The following is a 23,633-nucleotide window of genomic DNA, read 5'->3' on the forward strand; positions in this document are numbered from 1 at the left end:
GTTTGGGGATGCCAGGCTTGGGTCAGGTACATTGCAGCGCTCCGAGTGGCATCTTTGCTCGATGACACTTTAGAGAGGTCGTTTGTATGACACAATACATTTTTTTATTTCTTGACTGCTGCTTCCATGAACATTAATTATGTAGCCAATTAAGCTGCAATCTTGGACAACTCTAAGCTTTTCTTTCCTTTTCTTTTTTCTTATAACCGGATGTTGACTATTGGTCAAGTTGTATTAGACACCTAAACACACCCAGACTAGCACCCACAAACCCCCAATCTCCCTCCTTACTTCGTAAAGTGCCTTTGGACTCATGTGACCCTACCAGGCACCCGTGGGCTAACTTTCATTGGCAGTGCCTCACTTTTCAGACATTAACTAGCCCAACCCAACCCCAGTCCATCCTCATTGAGGCACTTCCAGCTCGGGGCAGCCCCTGTGTTACAGAGAGGTCCTGAGTTCCGTGGGGTCTTCTGAACAAATTGCTGGGCCTTTCTTCTGTAGCATGAGTTTGAACTGGCAACCTTTCAGTTCATAGCTGAGCAAAAATCTTTTGTGCCCCCCAGCCAGGGATAGTCAGTAGGTCCGAACCCCGTGAAAACCCGAGAGTTGTGCACCCTCACGCCTCAGTATGCAGCCCCTACACAATGGCAACTGCCAACAGGAGCGGAGGAGCCGCACCGGGGCTCCCAGCCAGCCCGGCCACAGGGGGCCGAGTCCAGAAGGTTTCCCACAAAGACCATAGCAGCCCCGCTTAAACCAAAACATCAAAATGTGAAGCTCTTGTTTCTCAACCCGTCCTCCATCTAGGTCTATAGAAACATCTTCTTCAGGTGCTGTTTCCAGGTCCCTAACTTCCCTGTGAAGAACCTCTGCTCCTCTATTTACACAAAAGGCATCTTTAGCATCCTTGAGGGGTTCAAATTAGGGTCCTTTTCAATGTTCTTTTTTCGTTCCCCAATTTGGGAATAAACAATACATGTAAAGGGGCAAGATCAGGACATGATGGTGTAGGGACGATGGAGTAAGCTTTCCCAATGAACCCTCCTAGGATAGTCCTTGCTACCTTTGAAGAAAGAGCAAGTGTATTTTCATGATGGAAAAAAAAATATTGGCACAAATGCCCTGTCCTTTTTCCTTTTTGCCTTTAGTTTTCTATTTTTTAAAAAAACTCCTTTCTAGTAAGTGCTATGAGCATCGTGTGTTCTTAAGAAAATCTATCAGGGTGCCCCCACTGGCATCCCCCCAAACTAGCCATCTTAATTGCCACCACGCCTTCTGAGCTGACCTCTCGGCCTTGAATTGACCCGGCATTGCAGGCCCCCTAGGGAGCCGTGGTTTGGATTGAGGAACCCTTGGGAGACTAAGAGAAGTTCCTACCCGAGAGAGCTTGTTTGCGGTCCCTCGATGATCACAGAGACACGGCTCAGCAGGTTTTGTTGGGAATAGACCTAGGAACACATGGATCGGAAACCCAACGATATTAGTTTAGTTACCGTCGGCACATCTTTCTAAAGGCGCTGCCTCGATTTGACTGGTGAGGACTGCAGGGACTGTGGCTGGCGTGTGCAAACCTTCTGTGGAGGCAAGCCGTATTGAAAGCCTCTGGGTTGACAGAGCTCGCTGCTCTGAAACGGGACTCCCAGCGTAATGGCTATTGGGCCTGACGCAGTTGAATGCGACAGTTCATGATCTTCTTCCACCCAGTCAGTCATAAAATCAAATATAATCACTCCCTGCCATCAAGTCATTGCAGACCCATCACCATCCCCTGTGGGTTTCTGAGAGAGTAAACATAACAGAAAGCCCGATCTGTCTTCCGAGAAGCTGCTGGTGGTTTTGAGCTGCCGGTCATGCGGATCGCAGCCAATGCATAACCACTACACTACCAGCTCTCCATAAATATAATCCAGATGCCAACATTAGCGATTTAAAGTTTGCGGCAAGGAAAAGTAATTTTGAAAGCACTGCCAACGATATATTCTTAGCCACACTCTGACAAAAATAAAAGCCAACCCAAGTGGGGGAGATAGGCTTGGCTACCCCTGACCGCCACCCATTTGCCACAGCTCAGAATTAGCTGACTACAATCGTCCTCGCAGCAATTTGACGGGTGTGGGGGGAGGGGGGGCGGCGGGCTCCCTCCTTCCCATATCCCTCAGAGCTGTAAGTGAACAAAATGAGGATGCCACCAAGCCACCGAACTGGTGCGGACTCTAAGAGAGCGAGAGCATGATGGGCGAAAGATGGCTCCATGCTCGCATGAGACAGGGGTCCTGTAAGGAGACCGCACAGGAGCAGCAACAAAATCAATGGCCTTATGAGGTCTGGACTTCTGTTCATTCCTCAGGCCACACTCCAGACATCGGGGACATGCATGACTTTAGCTACAGGGTCTTCCTCTATTGGCAAAGTAGTCACATTTTTAAAAATTGTGGTAAATATCTACATATAGCAAAAATTCCCATTTAAGCCACTTTAGATATACAGTTTAGCAATATTAAATATTAACTAGGCTATGGAATTATCACTACCATATCTAGCAAAAACCCACAGGGGCCATTCTACTCTGCCCTGTTGGCTCACTGTGCATCGGTACTGACTCCATGGCAGTAAGTTTGGTTGGGGGTTTGGGGCTTTTCTGGAAAATCAGCCTGTAAAAGTCCTATGGAGCACAGCTCCACTTTGGCACCCCTAGGGGCTCTGTGAATCCCAATCGCATTACCTGCCAGCACAGGCAATGACTAATGATAACGAGCATCTTTTTATGCACTTATTGGCCACTTGTACCCCTTCCTTGGAGAAATGCTTATCCTAATCCTACATCCCCCCCACCACACAAGCTGGGTTGTTTTTCTTGTCGCCCATTTCTTTTCAACTCTTGTTTTAAGTTTAGTTCCCTTCCTTGTCTCTAGGGTTGCCCTTTGAATACCCCCAGAGGAAGGAAGGTTTCCGAGGACACAAGCACGTTGTTAGTTGTGTTATTGTAAGCGGCTGAGCATCAGCAGGCACAGTGGGAGGCTGGGTTTACTTGGCAGTCTCTTTTTGTTCCTGGATGTTCCGACTCCCAAGGGTAGCATTCCCAGCTTCTGCGAAATGAGTCTTGGCTCGCCGTGCCCTGCACACAGCACAGGAAGGAAACAAAACCCACCTCGGATTCAGCCGCAGCACAGTCACAGGCAGCATTTTCCAAAATGCAGTGGAGCAACAGCAGAACCTAGGTCCCCTTCCAGCCCCTTTCCCTCCCAGCATCAGCGCGCGGCAGTGGAGCACATTTGCTAGTGCGTAGTCCAGTCGGCCTTAGTAATTCTATGGAGCTCACGGTGCCTAGCACATCAACAGCAGTCAGCCCACTGTCACATTTTACAAGTTACATCCAGACAATCGCATAGCCTAACAAGGATCTATGCCAAATAAATTCAAAGGCAGGACAAACATTGTTAAGCTCCATTGAAAAAAACCAAAGATACAGTTCCATGACTTTTTAAAATTTATTATTTCTGTTAGGACATTTTCTAGGGCAGTCAATACTGTCTGTGAAGTTTCATGGAAAGGAATTTGCAGTGCACTCGATGTGTTTCATTAGTCATTACTTAGTGAACAGTGTGAAGTCCATTTGGTTCAGATATAAATGGAGCTACGGAGCATATGCTGGGAAGCCTCGGATTGAAGATGAGTAAACCAATTCCTACACAAATGCATCATGCAAGAGATTCCATCTCAGTGAAAGGGCTGTGAGGTACTTAGTTTATTGTGCCAACCTGGTCAATAAACACAGGTGGGGTTAATTGAAGGGCAGGAGGGATAAATGGCTCAGTGAGCCTCGCCTTTTTAGTTCTCGGGTCTCTTGCTTTCTGATGGTTGGACCAGGGTGCAGCTGCCTTAGCCAGTTCCCTGCTTCAGCTGGCAAGGCTGACTTCCTGCAAGACATCCCTGAGGAAAAGCCAAATGGACCTACCCTGATGCAGCCCTGGGTGCTGGAGCAGCCGTGTGGAGACCCCCACCAGCGCTGAGATGCTTATACATTCACTGACTTGGCTTTCCTCCTGCAGTCGGCATCATTGAATCTGTTTTGTGAGATGGAGGAAGACTTTGTGGATTGGTGTTGGACATATGGGTTAATGTTGGGCTTGTGCAGCACTGGGTTGGGATGTTTTCTTGATGTGCACTTTATATAAAACTCTTTCTTGTACGTGAGTTTCTGTGGATTTGTTTCTTTAAAGTTCCCAGACTAACACAGGCTAGAACCAGTAATGTTTCTCTACGTGCTTTTCTTTCTTCCTTCAGAGGCTGATGGGTAGAACTTCTGGTTTTCAGGAGTTGTACAAAGGGTAAGCAATGTATTAGAATGTGTAAATTGAAATGCCTAGATATAAGAAAGGGATTTTTAACCTTCTCATGTATTCATGCAATGGTGGTAGATGAAAGAGGTAAACAGTAATTGCAGCTAGTCAGGCAGCCTCAAGCAGCCCTAGTGGCCCAGTGAGTTACAACTTGGACTGTTAACCAGCGGATCAGCAGTTCGAAACCAACAGCCACTCCGTTGGAGAAAGTTGAGGTTTTCTGCTGCTGTAAGGTTCTACAGCCTTGGAAATCCCTAGTAGTAGTTTTACTCTGCTTACAGGGTCACTAGAAGTCAGAATCAACTCAATAGAAGTGCGTTTGGTTGTTTGGGTGCCTCAAAGATACCTGCATTTGATGGTCTGGACCCCCAGGAAGTCCACTCTTTGTCCCCACCACTGCCCAACTTTGGCCTGTGCCCTGGAGGAGAACCTCTACAAACTATTACTCAGGCTCCCTTACCCGTTAGGAGAAATGCTGGTGGTGCCATGGGTTAAGCAGGACCTCCAGTTAAAACCTATCAGTCACTCTGTGGGAGAAAGATGAGGCCGTCTGCCCTCCCGCCCCCCGCCCCCCATACACACACACATTTACAGTCTCAGAAAACCTATGGAACACATGTAGTCTATCCTAGAGGGTCACATGAGTCAGAATTGACTGGCTGTTTGTTTTCATGCCCTCCAGCTGCCTGTTGGGTTCAGAAGCTGGCGATCTGAAGAAGGGAGGGGAGAGACCAAGACATGATCCCCACCCTCCTCCCTCCCTCCCCGAAGGACCATAGTTTGACCTTTGCTGTGTTTTTTAGGCCCTCCATGTTTGGGCCCTTATAGATTCTGATAACTGTTTCTTCCCCTTGCTCCTCTTGCTGTTCCACTTTGCTGATTCACTTTAATCTTGTCTACACTTTCCTAAGAATTTACTTCTCTACACTCTCTTCTTGTCCCCTTGGAATATGCAGCCGGTTCTTGCCAGGACACAGACAAATAGAGCGTTTTTATAGCAATTAATTAGAAAAAGGCACAGAGGTGTGCGCATGGGAATTCACTGCATTGTTCTCTCTACCTTTGTATATTTTAAAATTTTATAAAAGGCTCCCTCCCCTCCTTAAAGTAAAAGAAGAATGTACTCCCTTCTGCTGAATAAGGAGCCCTGATAACTAGTGGGTCACACATCTCAGTGTTAATAAGCATAAAGTCACTGGCTCAAAGCTACCAGTAGGTCCTCAGGGGAAAGATGAGGCTGTCTGATCTGGTAAAGATTTAAAGTCTCAGAAGCCCAAAGGGGCAGTTCTACTGTGTTCTAGAGTTGGAAACAACTCAGTGGCAGTGGTTTTGATGGGTTGTTTTTTTTTTGGGGGGAGGGGGGTGGAGCAGGGATGGGGACACAATTGGTGAATGGAGCCCTGCAGAGACATGGTTTGCTGAGCATGCCTGCTAGATGTCAACCTCAGCACTCTTTAGTCTGGGTAACTTTGTTCAGTGCACAAAATCCCAACCAAACCTGGAATTCCTGCAAAATAATGGGCAAATCCTCTGGACCTAGAAAGGTCTGGAAAGACCTAAAGGAGAAAGTAATCATTTTCACCTGAGTCTTCAAGACGATTTGGAGATGAGGTACGAAAGAGCAGGGCAGGTAAGGAAGAGTTGGGGAACAGGTAAACCTAAGCAATGTTGGCTGCCATCAGGTTGGGTCTGCCCCAATGTTTTGTGACCCCCCCTCCCCCATGCATATACCTGCATCATTTGGACATGTCAGGAGAAACCAATCCCTGGAGAAGAACACCATGCTTGCTAAAGTGGAGGGGCAACTGAAGAGAGGAAGGCTCACAGGGAGATTGATTGAAGCTTGGCGGGAACAATGGGCTCTGCCATAAGAACAAGTGTGAGGGTGGTGCCGAACTGGGCAGTATTTCATTTTGTTGTGGGTGTGGTCGCTATGGGTCAGAACTGACTCCCTAGCATGTTAACAACAACATGCACAATGGAACAAAATACTGCCCAACCCCAAACCATCCCATGATAGGTTTCCAATCAGACCATTCTGCACCACAGACTTTTCACTGGTTGACTTTCAGAAGCAGATTTCCAAGCCTTCCCTCCTAGTCAGTATAAGTCGGGAAGCTCCGGTTAAATATATTTAGCATTATGGCAACACACAGGTCTAGGAGCTGGGCATGAGATATGGTAACCCCATTGCCTGGCAAGTTGATTCCAACTCTTCCCAACCCTCTAGGTTAGAGCAGAGCTGCCCATAGAATTCCCACGGCTGGGTATTTAATGGAAGCAAATGGTGTCACCTTCCTCTCAGATAGTGGCTGCTCAGTTCCAGCCACACTGACCTTTTGGATGCAGCTGAGCACTTCACCATGGAAGTAAACCACTGGGGCTCCTTAAAGAGGTATACAGGGGGAAGATTCTGTAAGGAGAGTGGAGTCCCTTGAATGGAGTCTTGGAGTACAAGAAAGAAAACCTGGATGGAGGTGGCATTTGATGGCTAAGTTAAAAGGGGGTAAAATGCCATTTATGAACAGCCAGGAAGTGTGGCAGAGGGTTCTGGAGACAGACAGGCTCCGTTTTCTATTTTGTAGAGTGGGGATCAAGTAGTATCCATCTCATAGATTTGCTGTCCAACTGAATTTTCAAATGCTTATCAATTGTACAACACAGATGAACCTTAAATCATTGTGCTCAGTGAAGCGAGTGAGTCATACGGGACAGATATAGCATGCTTCTGCTTTTACGCTGAGTCTGAGCGGGAGGGGGTACGGAGACCAATGGTTACTGGTAGTTACCAGGGCCAGGTGTAATAGAAGGAGAAGACAAGACTCATTGCTTAGGGAACTGAGTAGCTGTGAAGAGTGATAAGACAATGTGAAAGTGTAATGCTGGTGGTTGAACAACATCATCCCAAGTGATGTCACTGAATTGAACAGGTGACGAATGTCCAGAAGGCAAACAATTTGTTAGATATTTACCACAATTTTGAAAATGCAAAAAAGAAACTTAATTTTTTCATGTATGTAAAATGCTTAGTACAGTGCCTGGAATTTCCCAAGGTCAGGGGGTCAAGCACCCCAACTGTGTGAGGGAGAAAGACAAGGCTGTCTGCTCCCATGAAATGGCTAGTGGTGGGATTCAGCCCATTTGCATTGGTTCAGCAGAACCAATACCTAGTTTTTGTTGCGTTTAGTCATCTGGTTGTTAAAATGACACTTGTCATCCAGGTTCTCTCCACAGTAGAAATCAATCAAAAACATACGCTGCTCCTCTCTGTGCCATAGCCGTGTTCTGGTAGCATGTTGAAATAATAAACTACCTTTTGGTATGTATATATATATATACACACATATATATACATATATATCATAAAATGGTCAGTATATACATATATCAAATAAAATGATAAGTAGCAGTTGTTAAATTATTTGAATCCCATTTCTGCTTATAGCCTGGGGATTGTGAAATAGCGCAACTATGAAAATCAACCCAATGGACGTGAATTTGGGGGGTTTAGTGGATTTGAGCTACTATTTATAAGAAGCTATTAAGCAAAAGGTGTTTTTTTTTTTAACTAGGATGAAAACACTATTTTATGATGATGTGTGCAGGATACACTGGAAAGCAGAAGGTGGGAAGTTCATTGGAGGCCACCGTTTTTGAGTTGTCTGGATGTGAGAGAAGCTTCAGAAGAGTAAAACACCAAACAAACAGCTTCACTGCCATCGAGTCATTTTTGACTCCTAGTGACCCTTTAAAATAGGGTAAAAGTGCCCCGGGGAGTTTTGAAACTGTAACCCTTTTCAGGAGTAGCAAGCCCTGTCTTTGGGGTTCTGATGCCTTCAAACTGCTGGTCTAGAGGTTAGCAGCCTAACCACTCCACCACCAGAGCGCCCATAGGAAGAAGAGTAAGAAGACTGGGAAATGGTCAGGTCAGGAGCATTCACAGGAGTCAGAGAGAGCTTCCAGCACTTTTCTACCATTATTTGCCTTTGCTCGTATACATACACCGATTGTCTTCAGCAGTGGACATGGACAAATTGATCATTTTGACATTTTAGTACAAGTAAAAGAAATACCGAATACAGAGTCAGAAGATTTTACCCAACGTTGAATTAGAGCCCAAGGTTCCCCTACAAATATTCCCATATAAAAAATTCCCATTGCAACCAAACCAGTCATCACCAGATACTTGGAAAAACTTCCAAAGATGCCTTTTTCACATTTCAAAGTGTCTTCTGATGAAAACATGAGACGGAGCCTCTTCCATTGAGGGAGAATATCCTCGAGTCATATGCAATTTTTTAAGACCCGAACTTACTGTCAAAATAAATAGGAGAATTAAGGAAACTACCCAAATCTCTCCCAGTGAAACATTTATTTATGAGCAAGTTTACCTAAGATTCCAATACCACGTTAAAAGCCATGCTGAAGTGACTTTAACTGAAACTCCCTTGTAGAAAACATACCCCACGTTTTACTCCTTCACATCTTTCCAGGGACTGGGTTCGTCTGGGGTCAGTGTTTTGGCTCACTATTGGAGAAAGCACAACAGCAGCTGAATTTCATATCCTTGTGGCGCTCCCCTGACCTCCTACCTCTCTCTGTGACTTGCAGATACTTGCCTGAGATCATGAACGATGGACTGACCAATCAGATCAACAATCCCGAGGTGGATGTGGACATCACACGGCCCGACACTTTCATCAGGCAGCAGATTATGGCTCTCCGTGTGATGACCAACAAGTTAAAGAATGCCTACAACGGCAATGATGTCAACTTCCAGGACACAAGTAAGAAATCGTAGGGAACCCCAGTAACTTCCCGAGTTGACAATGTTGATTGGTGGTATTAGGTGCCATCAAGTTGGTTTCCAATACTTATGGCCCTGTGTACAGCAGAATGAAGCACCACCTGGCCGGCACATCCTCACACTCCTTCCTTCTTATCCATTGGCTCTTGAGTGGTGCAATGACGGAAGCCCTTGAATAGTCAAACCATCAGCAGTGTGAACCCACCAGCGGAAACTATCTGTTCCAGTAAGATTAACAGCCTTGGGACCCCCTGGGGTTACTTCTACTCTAGCCCACAGGGTCACTATGGGTTGGAATCAACAAGTTGGCACTCAATGGATTTGTTTTGTTCCATGTGTTTGGTTCTGTTCTGTTCTAGTCTACTGTTATGTTCTGTTATGTTTTGTTGATCTCTTGCCATCAGCATTGATGTGTCTGCCCAAATTCCTGTTGTTCTCCCCTATATCTATACTGTATCCCCCCTATATCTATACTATATCCAGTGAAGTGCCCACTCCCAACCACCATCCATCCCCAAAGGACATTCCAAAGATTGCTCAGACAAGCCTGCCGTGGGATCTCTGTTTCATCACATATTAATTGAAGTTTTTTGGGTTTTTTAAATTAATAAATCTTTTTATTGGGGCTCATAAAACTCTTATCACAATCCATACATACATCAATTGAGTAAAGCACCCTTATACATTCGTTGCCCTCGTCATTCTCAAAATTCGCCTTCCACTGGGGTTCCTGGAATCAGCTTGGTTTTCTTTTTTTCCCCTCCCCCTCCTTCCCCGCTCACCCCTTCCCCCTGTTCCCTTAATAGTTTATAAATAATTACTTTATCTTATCTTACACTGCCCAGCGTCTCCCCTCACCCATCTTCCCATTGCCCATCTCCCAGAGAGGAGGTTACACATAGATCTCCAAGATCGGTTCTCCCTTTCTACACCCCCTTTTAATGAAACTATTTTTACTTCATTGTTTCTCAGCTTCCTCATCTTTACAATGGGAGCATCCCTGCTTCTTAAGGAACTTAAAACAATATGTACAGGAGCTGAAACAGTGAGATTAATAACTCGATTTCCTCTCTATTCAGCTGTGCATATCCACATCAGTAGGAATTTGTCTCTGAAATGTTTAGAGAACTTGTAAGATGCTGATGTGCTTAGTATTGCATACAGCTATTTTATTAAAGATCGTAAAAGCAACAGAAGTAATGTGAAAGGTTATAAAGAATATTGACATTTTTAGTAAGAATATGAAAATCTGGGCAGGGGTGGGGGTTTGGACTAAGTGATTTCAAGATGCATTACTGGAAGGGGGAGCTTTGCTGTGTGCCCCTGTAAAATGTTTCTCCCTTACAAAGAGAGTTCCCAGGAAAAGTCTTCTTGAGCACAGAATGTCGAGTTGCCAGGGATTCTGTAATTTGGCCACTGACGCAAAGATGGCGTTTGCACGCTTGAGTTAATGAGACAGAAAGGAGCATGCTACAGATGGAAGCCATTACGTTATATAGCTCTGAGCCATCACCCCCACTGAATTGTTGCCTACAGAAAATTTAGTGCGTTCTCCCATTTTAAATAACTCACACATTAAAATGTAACAAGTCTAAACACAGGGCAAGTACCCATCGGATTGACTTCGTCGCTGTGAATTTTCTCATGACTTCTGTTCATCTTTGCTACACTTCTCCCTTGCTCTTCACTACTTGTGTTTTGCTGCTTTTCCTTTATCACCTAATTGCATCTCCCTCAGTTTATGCATCTCAATACTGTTTCTAGGGGCTGTAGTGATGCAAGAGGAAGGAGCTCAGCGGTCAACCTAAAGCTTGTCAGTTCAAGACCGCACAGAAACTCCATGAAGGAAACACTCAGTGATCTGCTTCCATGACGATAATACATTAGAAAGCTCCATGGGGGTTTCCATTGTGTCATCCAGGGTCACTGTGAGTCATAATGGACCTGACAGCGCCCAGCAACAACAACATACTATCTAGTATGCGCTTTATTATATGTTGTTGTTTGCCGGGGAGGGTTTCCTACGCTGTAATCATTCCAGGGACAGACCACCTAATCTTTTCTCTTGTGGCATGAGGATGAGTTCGTATCGCCAACCTTTGGTTAACAGCCAAGCACTTCACCACTACACCACCAGGGCGCCTTCTGTATTACCTAGAGCATGGTTTTGACAGTGAAACATTCAAGATAACTAGGAATTACTTGACGTTGGCTTTGTTCCTCTCGCCTCTGCTCTGTAGGGGTTACATCTATGTCCATCCATAAATCTTCGGGAATATTCAAGAGTCCAAGGTCCTACTCCTGTTCTTCTCACATTAAAATTGTTAACTGGTGACTTAGCTCAAGGTTTAGCACAAGATTTGATACTCTATTTTATAATGCTACCAACTCTTCAAGTATCCACCATCATCACATTTTATAGCCATTATCACTTTGTTATTGTTGACTTTTTAAGAAAAATCACCCACTCTGCCCCTTAAATGCTTGCATTTGCGATCCTTTTCATGAAGAGATAAGGCCCTAATTTTCCCCACCTGGAATCCCCTGTCATTATTTGCTGCCCAGATTTTTAATATTCTAAATTGATTTAGTAGTATTATTGTAAAGGTTATATCACTTCTTGTTCATAATACCAGTGCTCAAAACAATTCCCTTTAGCAACTCTGATAACTCTGAATTTAATTAATGGGATTCCCCTGCCCCCAGCCCACCCCTGTAAAGACTACCAAAGGTAAATCAGAGAAAATGTTAAGAACTTAGTAGAGTGTATTCAAGTGACCTTATCTGGTATGTAGACATCCCACCTAAAGGGGCAAAGGGGTGGGCACAGGAAGATACAATCCCATGTGGTGCAGAGCTCTGTTTTTCTCATTCAAGGAGAGCATTCGAGAAGTTCCTTCATCCCCAGACACTCTGCTTCCAAATGATCATCTTCATGAAAACTCAGTGAAACACAGTTTGATTCTGAAACTCCTGGGCTCACCGTGATTTGAAAATGACTCAAGACTAACCGGTTTTGTTTGCCTTCAGTGGCTGGGTGTGGTTATACTCCAATTAAACTTCATATGTCGACACTGAAATTTGAATTTCCTATGCACTGTGGTATATCACAAAATACGGTTCTTCACTTGGGTTTTCTACAAACACTTTGCAATGTAAACAACATCTTCAGTAGCTGACCGGCTTGACCTGTGGAGCTCTAGTTTATCAACTCCTGGTTTAAAAAGAAGTTGGCTGGAGCAGAGCCCGTCATTGACCTCAGGAGACGAGCAGAGCTGCCACAAATAAGTAGCCAAAGTCAGTTACCTTTACCGAACATCTTGATCAAAGGTTATGTAGAAGAATCCTGATCAAGAGTAGGGGCGGAACTTTCTAGAGCCATTGAGATTACTTGATTCCCCTAAATTTTTGCCCTCAGATCATCATTAAACCTTAAACCCAAACTACTCCCTGAAGTCTCTTTTGAACAACAACAACAAAAGGCTTCCTTTAATTAGTAAAGTACACCTGCTTTGATTATGGTGGTCTCTTAAAGAATCATCTAAACGCAATCACTAAAATTGCAATGTAAACACGTGGAAAGGAAACTTGAGGGAGAGTGAGTTTAAGATAACGATGGTGGGATGATTTGGTGAGGGACAGCTGGAATGGTAACACAACTTGAAGAATGTAATGGGTGTTGCCGAATTTTTCGTGTAGAAATTGTTGAAATGGTGTTTCTTTGGCTTATTTGTCTTTCACCGAAATGGTTTTTTAAGGAACCAAAAGACTAATATGTAAGCCAGAACCAAACTCATTGGCATAGAGTAGATGCCAACTCATAGCCACCCTTGAGGACAGGGGCAAACTGCCCCTGTGGGTTTCCAAGACGGTCACTCTTGATGGGCATAGAAACCCCCACAAATATTGGCTACTTACTCCTCCAATTTCCTAGAGTAAAAAAGTAAGAAAGGATTCCAATATTGTCTTCCTTTAAAGCATCTTTCCAAAATACTTTGTGAAAACATGGCATTGGCTGAGAATATGGCCCTAAAGCACATAAAGAACAAAGAATGGATTTCATAAAGTAAACGTTGGTCAGAAAATCGCACTCCACTGCCAAGATAGGAGGTATGGTTTCCCATGGGGTCTGGGAATCAGGTTGTGTAACTTCGTTAAATCAAGTAATCTAGTAGTTCCCGAGCATATTTCTCCACTGTCCCCACACCCATTGCAAGCCTGCCCCTTTAAAAACAAACATTTCGGGTAAGGCCTGAGACTAGTGAATAGAGAGACCCCTCCCATATGACCACTACACCCTTATTTGGGGTATCCCCTCCCCCAACTCTTTATTGCTGTCATTTGTGGGTGCTGTTGAGTCAGTTCCAACCCACAACGACCCTATGTCCAACAGAGTGAAACACAACTGGGCACCAGGCTCAAAGCTGTGGTTCGATTGGAGCCCAAGTTTGCAGTAAGTGTTAAGCTCTTTTTTAACAAACTGTGGTCAATATGTATGCATTAGAACGTGAGTATTTCGACAGTCTTCACGCGCACCGTGTAGCAGCATTCATTCGATTCAATGTTTGTGCAGCCAAGTCTTTCAGCCCCTCGAACAGAAGTCAGTGTCCCCTAAACAATGACTTCCTCCTTCCCCTTCCTTCCTACTCCTGGAAATTAATACACTTTGGCCTCTATGCACAGATTACAGACTTTTTCTTTTGTCCTATTGCAGATTTTTCGTGTAAATCAAAGCATACAATATTTGTTTTTTGTGTGTGTCCAACCCCACTCACTGCAATAACTTTCATAGCTATTGTTTTCATAGCTCACCCATCACATATCAGGACTTCATTCTCTGGCTGAGCAATAGTTCATTGTATGTTTCTACTGCATTTGGTCATCCATTCACCTGCTAATGGCTGTCTCCATCTCTTGGCTATTGTAAACTTTGGTGTACACGTACCCAACTTTCTTTTCTAATCTTTCCACCCTAGGTGATGAATCCAGTGGGTCAGGGAGTGGCAGTGGCTGCATGGATGATGTGTGTCCCACAGAGTTTGAGTTTGTCACCACGGAGGCCCCTGCAGTTGACTCCAACCGAAGAGAAGTAGACTCTTCTGCCAGCCAGCTCGGCCACTCCATGCTCTCATGGTCTCTCCTCTGCATCGCCCTGGCACTGCAGAGACTGCACAGATAATCCCGGGTTTGGGGTCAGATGAAACTGCATTTTAGCTATTTGATCGGCCAACTTCCTTCTTTTCTTACACAATTGGACGATGGGCCATGCCATCCAAACCTACTGTTTTCTATGAGAAGAGAGCAGCCCAGCAACCTGCCTCCCTTTTTGTTTTCCCAAAGAATACCGGGTGCCAGACCGAACTGCTTCCTCATTCCTGCAGCTATCTGTGAGGACTTTGTTTATCCTAGAGAGAATTCTTACTCAAACCTTTCATGCCAGGAGATTTTCTTACCTTCGTTTGCTTTTACGCTGCTGAAGTAAAGGAATCTCGTGAGTTTTTTCTTTTGCTCCTTTACTCATTAAAAAAACATATAGGAAAAAAAATACCTCTTTGTAAAATCAGGCCAACCCCCAGGATAACAGCATTTGCAACAAGCAAACCAACAAGAGAGAAAAATGAGAAAACTTTCACACTACAAGTACAGTATTGACGGCCAACGCTCAGTATGAGCGGCTCTGTGACAAGGCAAGTTTCTCACACGCTTATAGGGAGAACGTTTGAGTTTCCAAGAAAAGAAAAGACAAGGTTTTCTCGGAGCTATTGTCTTCTACTCTAATCACACAATACCAAATTGATTTGGAGGTACTGACACTAGAATCTAAATTTCATTTCTAATACGAGAGCAAAACAAAAAGGCAATGACTCAGCACCTCTCTCTCAAACAGTTCAATTCCTATTTCAGTGATGGCACTATTTGTTTTCTTCCCTTAACGTCTGACCATTGTGTCAATAAATCGAAACAGATTGGGGGTCCCCGCCCCTCATCTTCAGTGAGTAACAAAACACTTCATTTCATCGGTTCATCCTCCTCTAGGGTCTGCATTGAAATTGATCTTCAATGACAACAACAGGTTTGCTTTTGACACAAGTGTTTGACATTACTTGGAAGTTTCTGCCCCTGTGCGCATGTGACTCCCCCAAGAAAAGTTCTTTCCAGGAACTGATTAGATCCATACATGAGTTTCCATGTTGAACTCCTTTTGCTTTGTGTCTATTGGTGTCCGCATCACCAGGGCATTCTCATACAAAACAACTCACAACAAAAAAAGTCAAGACAAAAAATAAAATTAAAATATATATCTATATATATATATAGTATTGACATGGAGATTTCTTTCACTTTTTTAGTCTTAGTATGATCATCTATTTTTATATCTCTATATATAAATCACAGATTTTAACTTCTTAATTCCAAACTCAGGGTTGACATACCTTTGTAACAAAAACGTTTTGTCAACCAGCTCTTCTTGTTCTGTGCTGCTCGGAAAAGGGATTCCTCAATGACCTATGAGCACCAAGAATCAAGACAGAGAACTTTTTACGTATCTAACTGACCATCTAGTAAAAGTGTGCCAGGGCATTCCCATTTCGCATGAGCGTGCTTTGTCCTGGGTGCTCCAGACTGTACTCAGCCTGTGGGGAGAGCCATGGTCATGCCAGACTGTACTGGCCATGGAAACTGTATGCGTAAAGAATGTGTTTGTCACTCAACACTGTTGCTTTCATGTACAACACTGTACCAGATGTGGTTTCATTGCTTGAATAAATCAATACATCGTCGGCCTGGGATTTCTGCTTGGCACTTGGAACAATGCCCTGACTCAGAGGCCAATTGAGAGCCACAGCCTAACCAAGTCGAAAGTGTGCCAACGCTGGTCCTACGCTCATCCCAACAGAGAGATGCAAGACCAACCAGCCTGGGCCTTTATGAATACAGTTCACTATCCATCTGTCTCCTGAGTTTTATGATATATCTGGGAGAAGTAATGTTTCAAAGCACCACAGTTTACCAGTCACCTTTTAATTAACCCGTTGACAGTAATGACACATGAATGACACTGTTGACCTCTGTTCTCATAAAAATTATAATTAGTCATTGATTTAGTTGTGTCACACTCATGTAGAACACATACCACATGGCACAGTAATATTAAATATAGTTGCGCATTTTCACAGAACAAAGTATTTACAAGCATCTATTGCTGTTTTATGCCTAATGAAATATGAAAAGTAGGATTTTGAGGGACTCTGTGACATCTTTTCATTTAACTCTCCGTGAAGTTGACACTTACTCTAATTTAGTGTTACATGCTTAAAGAAAACCGGGCATTTCACTGCCAAACTCTCGTTTTCCAATCCAAATTACATATCCGACATCTTTCTTTATGCAGGACCACTCATTTACATATGCTGTTCATGTCATCATACATTTGTCCACAGCTCATTCTTGTTTTACCTCCAGTGACTAAGGTGCAATACAGTCAAATTAAACCAACCTTAATTTACCAAAATATTTGTTAAGTTCTTTTTATGACTTTAAACTCCACCCCTTTCTATTGCTTAAAAGTTTTTTCTTCATTGTTTCCTTTGAAGGGGATCAGAATGCTTCCCTCCCCTTTGCTGTCACCCCCAAAGGGTTTCATGCATATGTATCAATGCACATTATATTAACGTATGTGCATTCATCATCTGTACATGCCAAACACAGAGACAACATATAAGCACCAGCTTCTTTCATTTCAACATTCTGATTACCAAAATGCATATTGGTGAGATATAGAGATCCATATCAACCAGACAGAGAGCTGAAAGTACCATCAATTAGCAATGCCACAATACTAATCACCATGCATGTATGTGTTCATGGAACATTATTCAAGTCGTACTTCCTAGTCTTTATCATTATTCTAATATGTCTTTTCTTTTTTTCAGGTGAACTTAACATGATTTTCCCCCCAGTCCCCAAGGGAGTTAGTTTAATCTACTGAACCCCCATTTCCATAAATTTTTTGGATTCCCCCTTCCTGAATTAATTTCATTCCTCTCAAGGAAATAGCCTAGTGATATGGGGATGCAGTGACATGCGCTATGTTACATAATCCGCCCTCATTTCATTCCGATGTCCCTAAATTTCCAGATCACATAACCTCTGTGATGAGTAGAGAGAGATGGGCTCACTGAATTCGGACACTAGAAATTGGTGGATGATGCTCATAACTGCAAACACTTAGCTTATCCAAGTGCCTCTATTTACATGTTCTTTCGTTATAATATGTATTTTTCTAACAGAAACACACATCTGTAATGGTGTACATTATACTTTGTATATGTTATAACAAAAACTGAACAAAGGCTAACGTCTTCAGCAGAGAACAATGATTGCAGATGCATGAATGGGAGCTCAGTTGATGAATTCTGGGTTGAAAGGCGCCACCCCAGCTTTCTGTCATTTTACTGAAGGTGAAGTTGGTCCTCTGACTATTGCATCATAGAATATTACTACTAGCAGTCTGACTCCCTTCCTGCGACTTATCCAGGTGGGATAAGTAACTTGTGTCACCCGCTTTAAAGTGAAGGGAAAGAAAATATTATTTTGCCTACCCTGAAAAAACCCTACTATGCATTGGCAAGTAGCAGTAACTCTTCGGGTAACATTGTTTAAGCCAAACACATTGAGAATATTATTGGAAGCAGACCCTGATGTTTCATTTAAAACTATGTTCATTAAACATTTTTAATTGATATTTCCTGATGCAGACCTGTGCCTACTTTAACTCCCTGGCCATGGCATACATAGTGTGGCTACAGACTGAGCATTGACTGAAGTCCCCAAGGAGACATCAAAAGGAGCAAATTCCTGAATTGTTATCCTTTTGTTACTCGTCTTTACGAGGCTAATTACCAGGTGGGTTGTCTGGAGGTAGAAGTGTTAGCAGATACAAGATTTGACTTTTTAAAAATTGGCAGACATTCAAACGTATTTTCGTTTACTCGTCATCATGTACAGATCTGACTTTTAACTTAAAAAGGGGGGCGGGCAGTTCAGCATTGCCAACAGAGAGTGAAGAAGACCATAGCTTGTCAATTTGCAATGTGTTCTGCCTGTTGGAGACATTAGCCAGTGTTTAGTTCTAGGTCACCTTATACAAATAGAGTATTGATTTGTATGCATTCTGGAGCCTTGCTACCCCATGCTTTGCTACAACACTGGTATTCAGCTTCACAGAGGCCATGATGCGCCTCATCCGAAGTTGAGTAATGAATCAGAATTTTTACATGACCTTGTAATGAGGTCCCTCCCTTAAAAGACACCGAACGACCAGACAACAGTGAGGTTTCTTTGTGCATATACACAATATATATGCAGAATAAATGTGTGCACCAATCAATTCTGTGTGACTGTCAAATAAATATTATTTGGGTTAAGATTTTTCATTTCTGATTTGGATAGAAAATTGCTATTAATCTTGTATTAAAATCGTTTTTAAAAATTGACCTGTCTGTCCTGTATTTTCTTAATTTCCGTAGTTTAAATTACACATCTCTTTTATTTTTGTTTGTCTGAAACCGTCTCAGAAGCTGCAATAGTAAAGTAATAAGATTACAGAGAGCACGGATTAGGCAAGTGCCGTTCACTTAAAGTACACTTAGCCCTGGAAATCTTGAACTTTCACAACTTGGGAACATTTAGAACTTCCTAAATGTGTATGAAAAAGCACACGTTTCTTGTCCGTATTGTACTATGCTCTAAAATACCAGGGAATGGCTTGAGAATTGATGGCAATAGTCTATCAATGAAATCAGAAAAAGTAAGTGTGAGTCAACTAAGCATTTCCACCTTAGGAAAATTGCATTGATTGTGTATTTCTGGAAGGTTCCCATATTCTCAGGCCGGCCAAATAGTATATATCATGTTACAGCTACATTTAACAGTGACTTACTGAGTTCCTAAACCGATGTCAGGCTGACTCTGATTTAGGATGACCCCAGGTGTGTCCAAGCAGCACTGGGCTCTGTGGGGTTTGCAGTGGCTATTGTTTAGCAAGGAGGGTGTCTGACCTTCCTATGCCTACATACTGTTGCTGGATGTCCAGATCAACATGGGGAAGTTACCACGTTTCTACACTGATAGCAAACACTATATGTCTTTTTGGAAACCATACAACCCCTTTACATGTTAGTTTCCACATTAGATACATGGGTGCTTTATTTACATCACTAAGGTATCCATTGTTTAACACAGCTAACCTTGCTTATTACAAATGCATGGCTTATTTCAAACATACTGTTATAAATAAAATGAACCAATATGAAGATAACAAAAATGCTGTCTCTAACTGTAGCAGTACTACGATTTCCCTGCCAATACTACTCATTCAATTTTTTTTTACCAAGATAAGGGATTTCTAATAAACTGACTAAGACACTTTAAGATACTTCTATCTACAAAAGAATGATACGTAATGAATTTTACTCCCAAATAAACTGAAACCAGTTTCATGGGAAGGAAACCGTTCAAGTGGTTTTAGGGGGAAAAATTTAAAAACCACTTTTATCAGGGAGCAATGTTTATCTATTTTAATTTGCTCCAGGGGAAAAGATGTTGAGATAGGGTTTTAATATAGGCGTTCATATGAAAGATGGCGATGATTTTGAAAACACCAACTTTTCAAATAATGGCTATGAAACATGGAGTGTTGTGAAGTATCCCTGGAGCTAGAAAGATGTGTTCACAATTTTAAAGGTCTACTACAATGATCTTCACAGCATTTCCATTCCATAGATACCATTGCTTAGTGAACAACGGCAGTTGACCCAGGTCTTCGTTGTCTGCTAATAGAGCGCCTGCTGGTGCACACCTCGAAACCGGAAGCTGAGAGAGGACGTGGAAATGGCACCCTGTGAGCACTCACCATGAGTGAAGCAGAAAGGAGAATGGCCAAGTGCATTCAAAGAGCGGAAGAATATTTCACTGGAGTACGGTCACCTCTCCACTACGACCAAGCAAGCATTCCGTAGATTTTTCAAATCAACAACTGACTCAGGCGATAATTGCTGTCCATTCCTTGAAAAGATGTGTCATGAGTAATCATCACATGCCAGACACAATTCTGTGTGCTAAGAGTGGGACGGCAATATTTACGCATACAGATAATTTACAGTCTATTCAGGGAAAGACAGACCACACCCAAGCAAAGAAATGGACGCGTTGGTTTCAGAAAGTGGGCACGGCCTTGAGGAAAATAAAACAGGAATTTGGATAGGGTCTAAGGAGAAAACTGCATACCTTATAGTCTGGGAGAACCTCCACAGGTGACGTGTGAACCATGATCTAATTACAGATAGGAAACAGTCATGGAAGGGCTTTTCGGGCAGATACAAGGCACATGGTAGGCTCAGTCTAGCAAATGCTCTTCGTGTCCTCCTGTGATTGTGGTGAGAGATTATTATCAGGAGACGGGTGAAGGGATAACCAGGAGCAGCAGCTACCAGACTAAGCTTCGTGGCAAAGGTCAGGTCTTCCCACATGGTGAAGCTAGCAATTTACAACCCAGACTCATACATAGCAGCGCTGCTGGCAGTACTTATTTGCTTCTCAAATATGTATTAGCCAAAACCATGCGAAAATATTTATGTACTTCATTTGTTTAAATTTCTGTAAGTCAATTCCAACTCATAATGTCTCTATGAGACAAAGTATGACTTTCTCCTACAGTTTCCAAGGACATACATCTTTACAGGAGCAGTTTTATCTCTCTCCCAAGGAGTGGCTGGTGGGTTTGAACGGCTGACCTTGTGGTTTGTAACACAACACGCAACCCACTACACAATTGGGATTCCACCATATTTCTAGGACTCCAGTAATATAAGAATGATCATCCCCATTTTACTTGAAATAAAATGAGGCACTGAGAGATTCGTTTCCTGGCCATACAAACTATTGGGTGGTAAAGAACTAAGCAGAAAGAAGGCAGCATAGACGGATCATGGATTCACTCAACTGGATTCCTCAAGGGTTCTAAGACTTGACAAGCGAGGGACTTAGAAACAAGTACAGCAGACATCCATGGACTTTTACTTGCCCAAAGTGTAGGTGCTGAAAAGTTTTCTCCAAGATGTTGCTTCATTTTGTTCCTTTCTATTTTAACATTTTCAAAGTTAGAATCTAAAGTAGGTGAATGGCTATTTCGAGGTTCTTCTGTACCTCCGAGTTTAAGGCTGCTGTGGAGTAAAGGCTAATGCTCAGGACGGGAACATAATCTGGATCCAATTTGTTTTTCTTTAGTGTGTGGATTTTGCTAAAGCATCATATTCAGAGAAAGGAAGATATTTAGCCTGGTTCTCAGGAACCCCGCCCTACCTTCCAAGGGCTGCCATACCAGAATAGCAGGTGGCTTAAAAGGACAGAGATTTCTAGTGTCCCTGCTCTGGAGGCTTGCATTCTGAACACTCTGCCCCAGCAGGGCTACGCTCTCCGCCAGCTCTCGGAGAAGATGCATCCGTATCTCTGTCATCTCCTGTGGGCCACTTGTAGATGCCTCTACCTCTGTGGTCATGTGAAAATCTCTCTCCTGCAGCTCATTTTGTTGTATCTGTTATCTTTTTTTTATTTTAAGACAACACTGGGGGGAATTAGGATCAAGACCCATCCTACACTGGCATAATCTCATGTAACTTAACAGATAAGGAGAGAGAAAAATGCATTTCCAAAAAAGACTCATTCACAGATACCAAGATAAGGACTTGGGCATATGTTTTGGAGAACACATTTTAATCCATTATATTCCACTCCCTGATCCCACCCCCAAGATTCATGTCCTTCTCATGTGCAAAACAGAAGGCACGCACCCACCCAGCTTTCCCAAAAGTCTTAACCCATCCCAGCATCCAGTTTAGTTCAAACCCTCATCTTCAGAATATTCTGAATCAGGTACAGGTGAAACTGAATATGGTCTATCCCAGGGGGAAATTTCACTCCATCTGCAGACCAATGAAACCTAAAATACATTTTTTAAAGTAGAACACACATAAAGTTCCCATTCCAACAGGAAAAAATGTACAAAAATAAGAGGGAATGGGCACCAAGCAAGTCCAAAAGCCAGCAAGAAAAGTTACATTTGATTTCAAAGCTTGGAAATAAGTTTTCATTCTCTAGACTAGTGGTTCTCAACCTGTGGGTCACGACCACTTTAGGGATCGAATGACCCTTTCACAGGGGTCGCCTAAGACCATTGGAAAACATATTTTTGACGGTCTTAGGAACCAAGACACCGCTTTTCTATCCGTTTCCAGGCAGACCCGCCCACATACGTGTACCCAACATGAAGACTGTTACCTATGTTTCAAGACAAATTTTTATTTATTTATAATTAGAAATAAATATTTCACAATATAGAATTACATATTGGTTTTGTGATTAATCACTATGCCTGAATTATGTTCAATTTGTAACAATGAAAAGACATCCTGTATGGATATTGGGCCTCCACTCAAGTATTTCCTCAATGCAAGAACACTTTGTTCTATTAAACTGGCATTCCATGATGCTCACCTTCCCAACACAATTGCTGAAGACAAAGCAGGTGCATAATCAAATGTGGTGAAGAAAGCTGATGGAGCCTGGCTATCAAAAGATATAACATCTAGGGTCTTAAAGACTTGAAGGTAAACAAGCGGCTATCTAGCTCAGAAGCAACAACGCCCACATAGAAGAAGCACACCAGCCTGTGTGATCGCAAGGTGTTGAAGGGATCAGGTATCAGGCATCAAAGAACAAAAAATCAAATCATTGTGAGTGAGGGGGAGTGTGGAGTGGGGACTCAAAGTCCATCTGTAGGCAACTGGACATCCCTTATGGAGGGTTGTACGGAGGGGTTGAGCCAGTCAGGGTGTAGTGTAGCAACGATAAAACATACAACTTTCCTCTAGTTCCTAAATGCTTTCTCCCCCTCCCCCCACTATCATGATCCCAATTCTACCTTACAATTCTGGCTAGACAACAGGATGTACACTGGTACAGATAGGAACTGGAAACACAGGAAATCCAGGACAGATGATCCCTTCAGGACCAAGGCTGAGAGCTGTGATACTGGGAGGGTGAAGGGAGGGTGGGGTAGAAAGGGAGAACCGATTACAGGAATCTACTTATATCCTCCTCCAGGGGGATGGACAACAGAAAGGTGGGCGAGAGGAGATGTCGGATAGTGTAAGATATGACAAAATAATAATTTATAAATTATCAAGGGTTCATGAGGGAGAGGTAAAAATGAGGAGCTGATGCCAGGGGCTTAAGTGGAGAGCAAATGTTTTGAGAATGATGAGGGTAACGAATGTACAAATGTCCTTTACACAGTTGATATCTGTCTGGATTTTGATGAGTTCTATGAGCCCCCAATAAAAAGATTTTTTTAAAAAAGAAAAGACATCCTGCATATCAGATATTAACGTTATGATTCATAACGGTAGCAAAATTATAGTTAT

General features: G+C 42.9%; 1 protein-coding gene across 1 annotated transcript in view; it reads left to right on the forward strand.

The window, feature by feature from the left end:
* Nucleotides 1-18,624, forward strand: part of GPC6 (glypican 6) — a 1,382,124-nt gene extending 1,363,500 nt beyond the window's left edge. The window contains exons 8-9 of the mRNA XM_075563532.1: nt 8,955-9,130; nt 14,127-18,624. Of these exons, the coding sequence (XP_075419647.1) occupies nt 8,955-9,130; nt 14,127-14,329 (379 nt within the window). The 3' untranslated portion in view covers nt 14,330-18,624. The remainder of the gene's footprint in view (nt 1-8,954; nt 9,131-14,126) is intronic.
* Nucleotides 18,625-23,633: the final 5,009 nt, after the last annotated feature.

The sequence above is a fragment of the Tenrec ecaudatus genome, chromosome 11 (genome assembly GCF_050624435.1).
Source record: "Tenrec ecaudatus isolate mTenEca1 chromosome 11, mTenEca1.hap1, whole genome shotgun sequence".
NCBI lineage: Eukaryota > Metazoa > Chordata > Mammalia > Afrosoricida > Tenrecidae > Tenrec > Tenrec ecaudatus.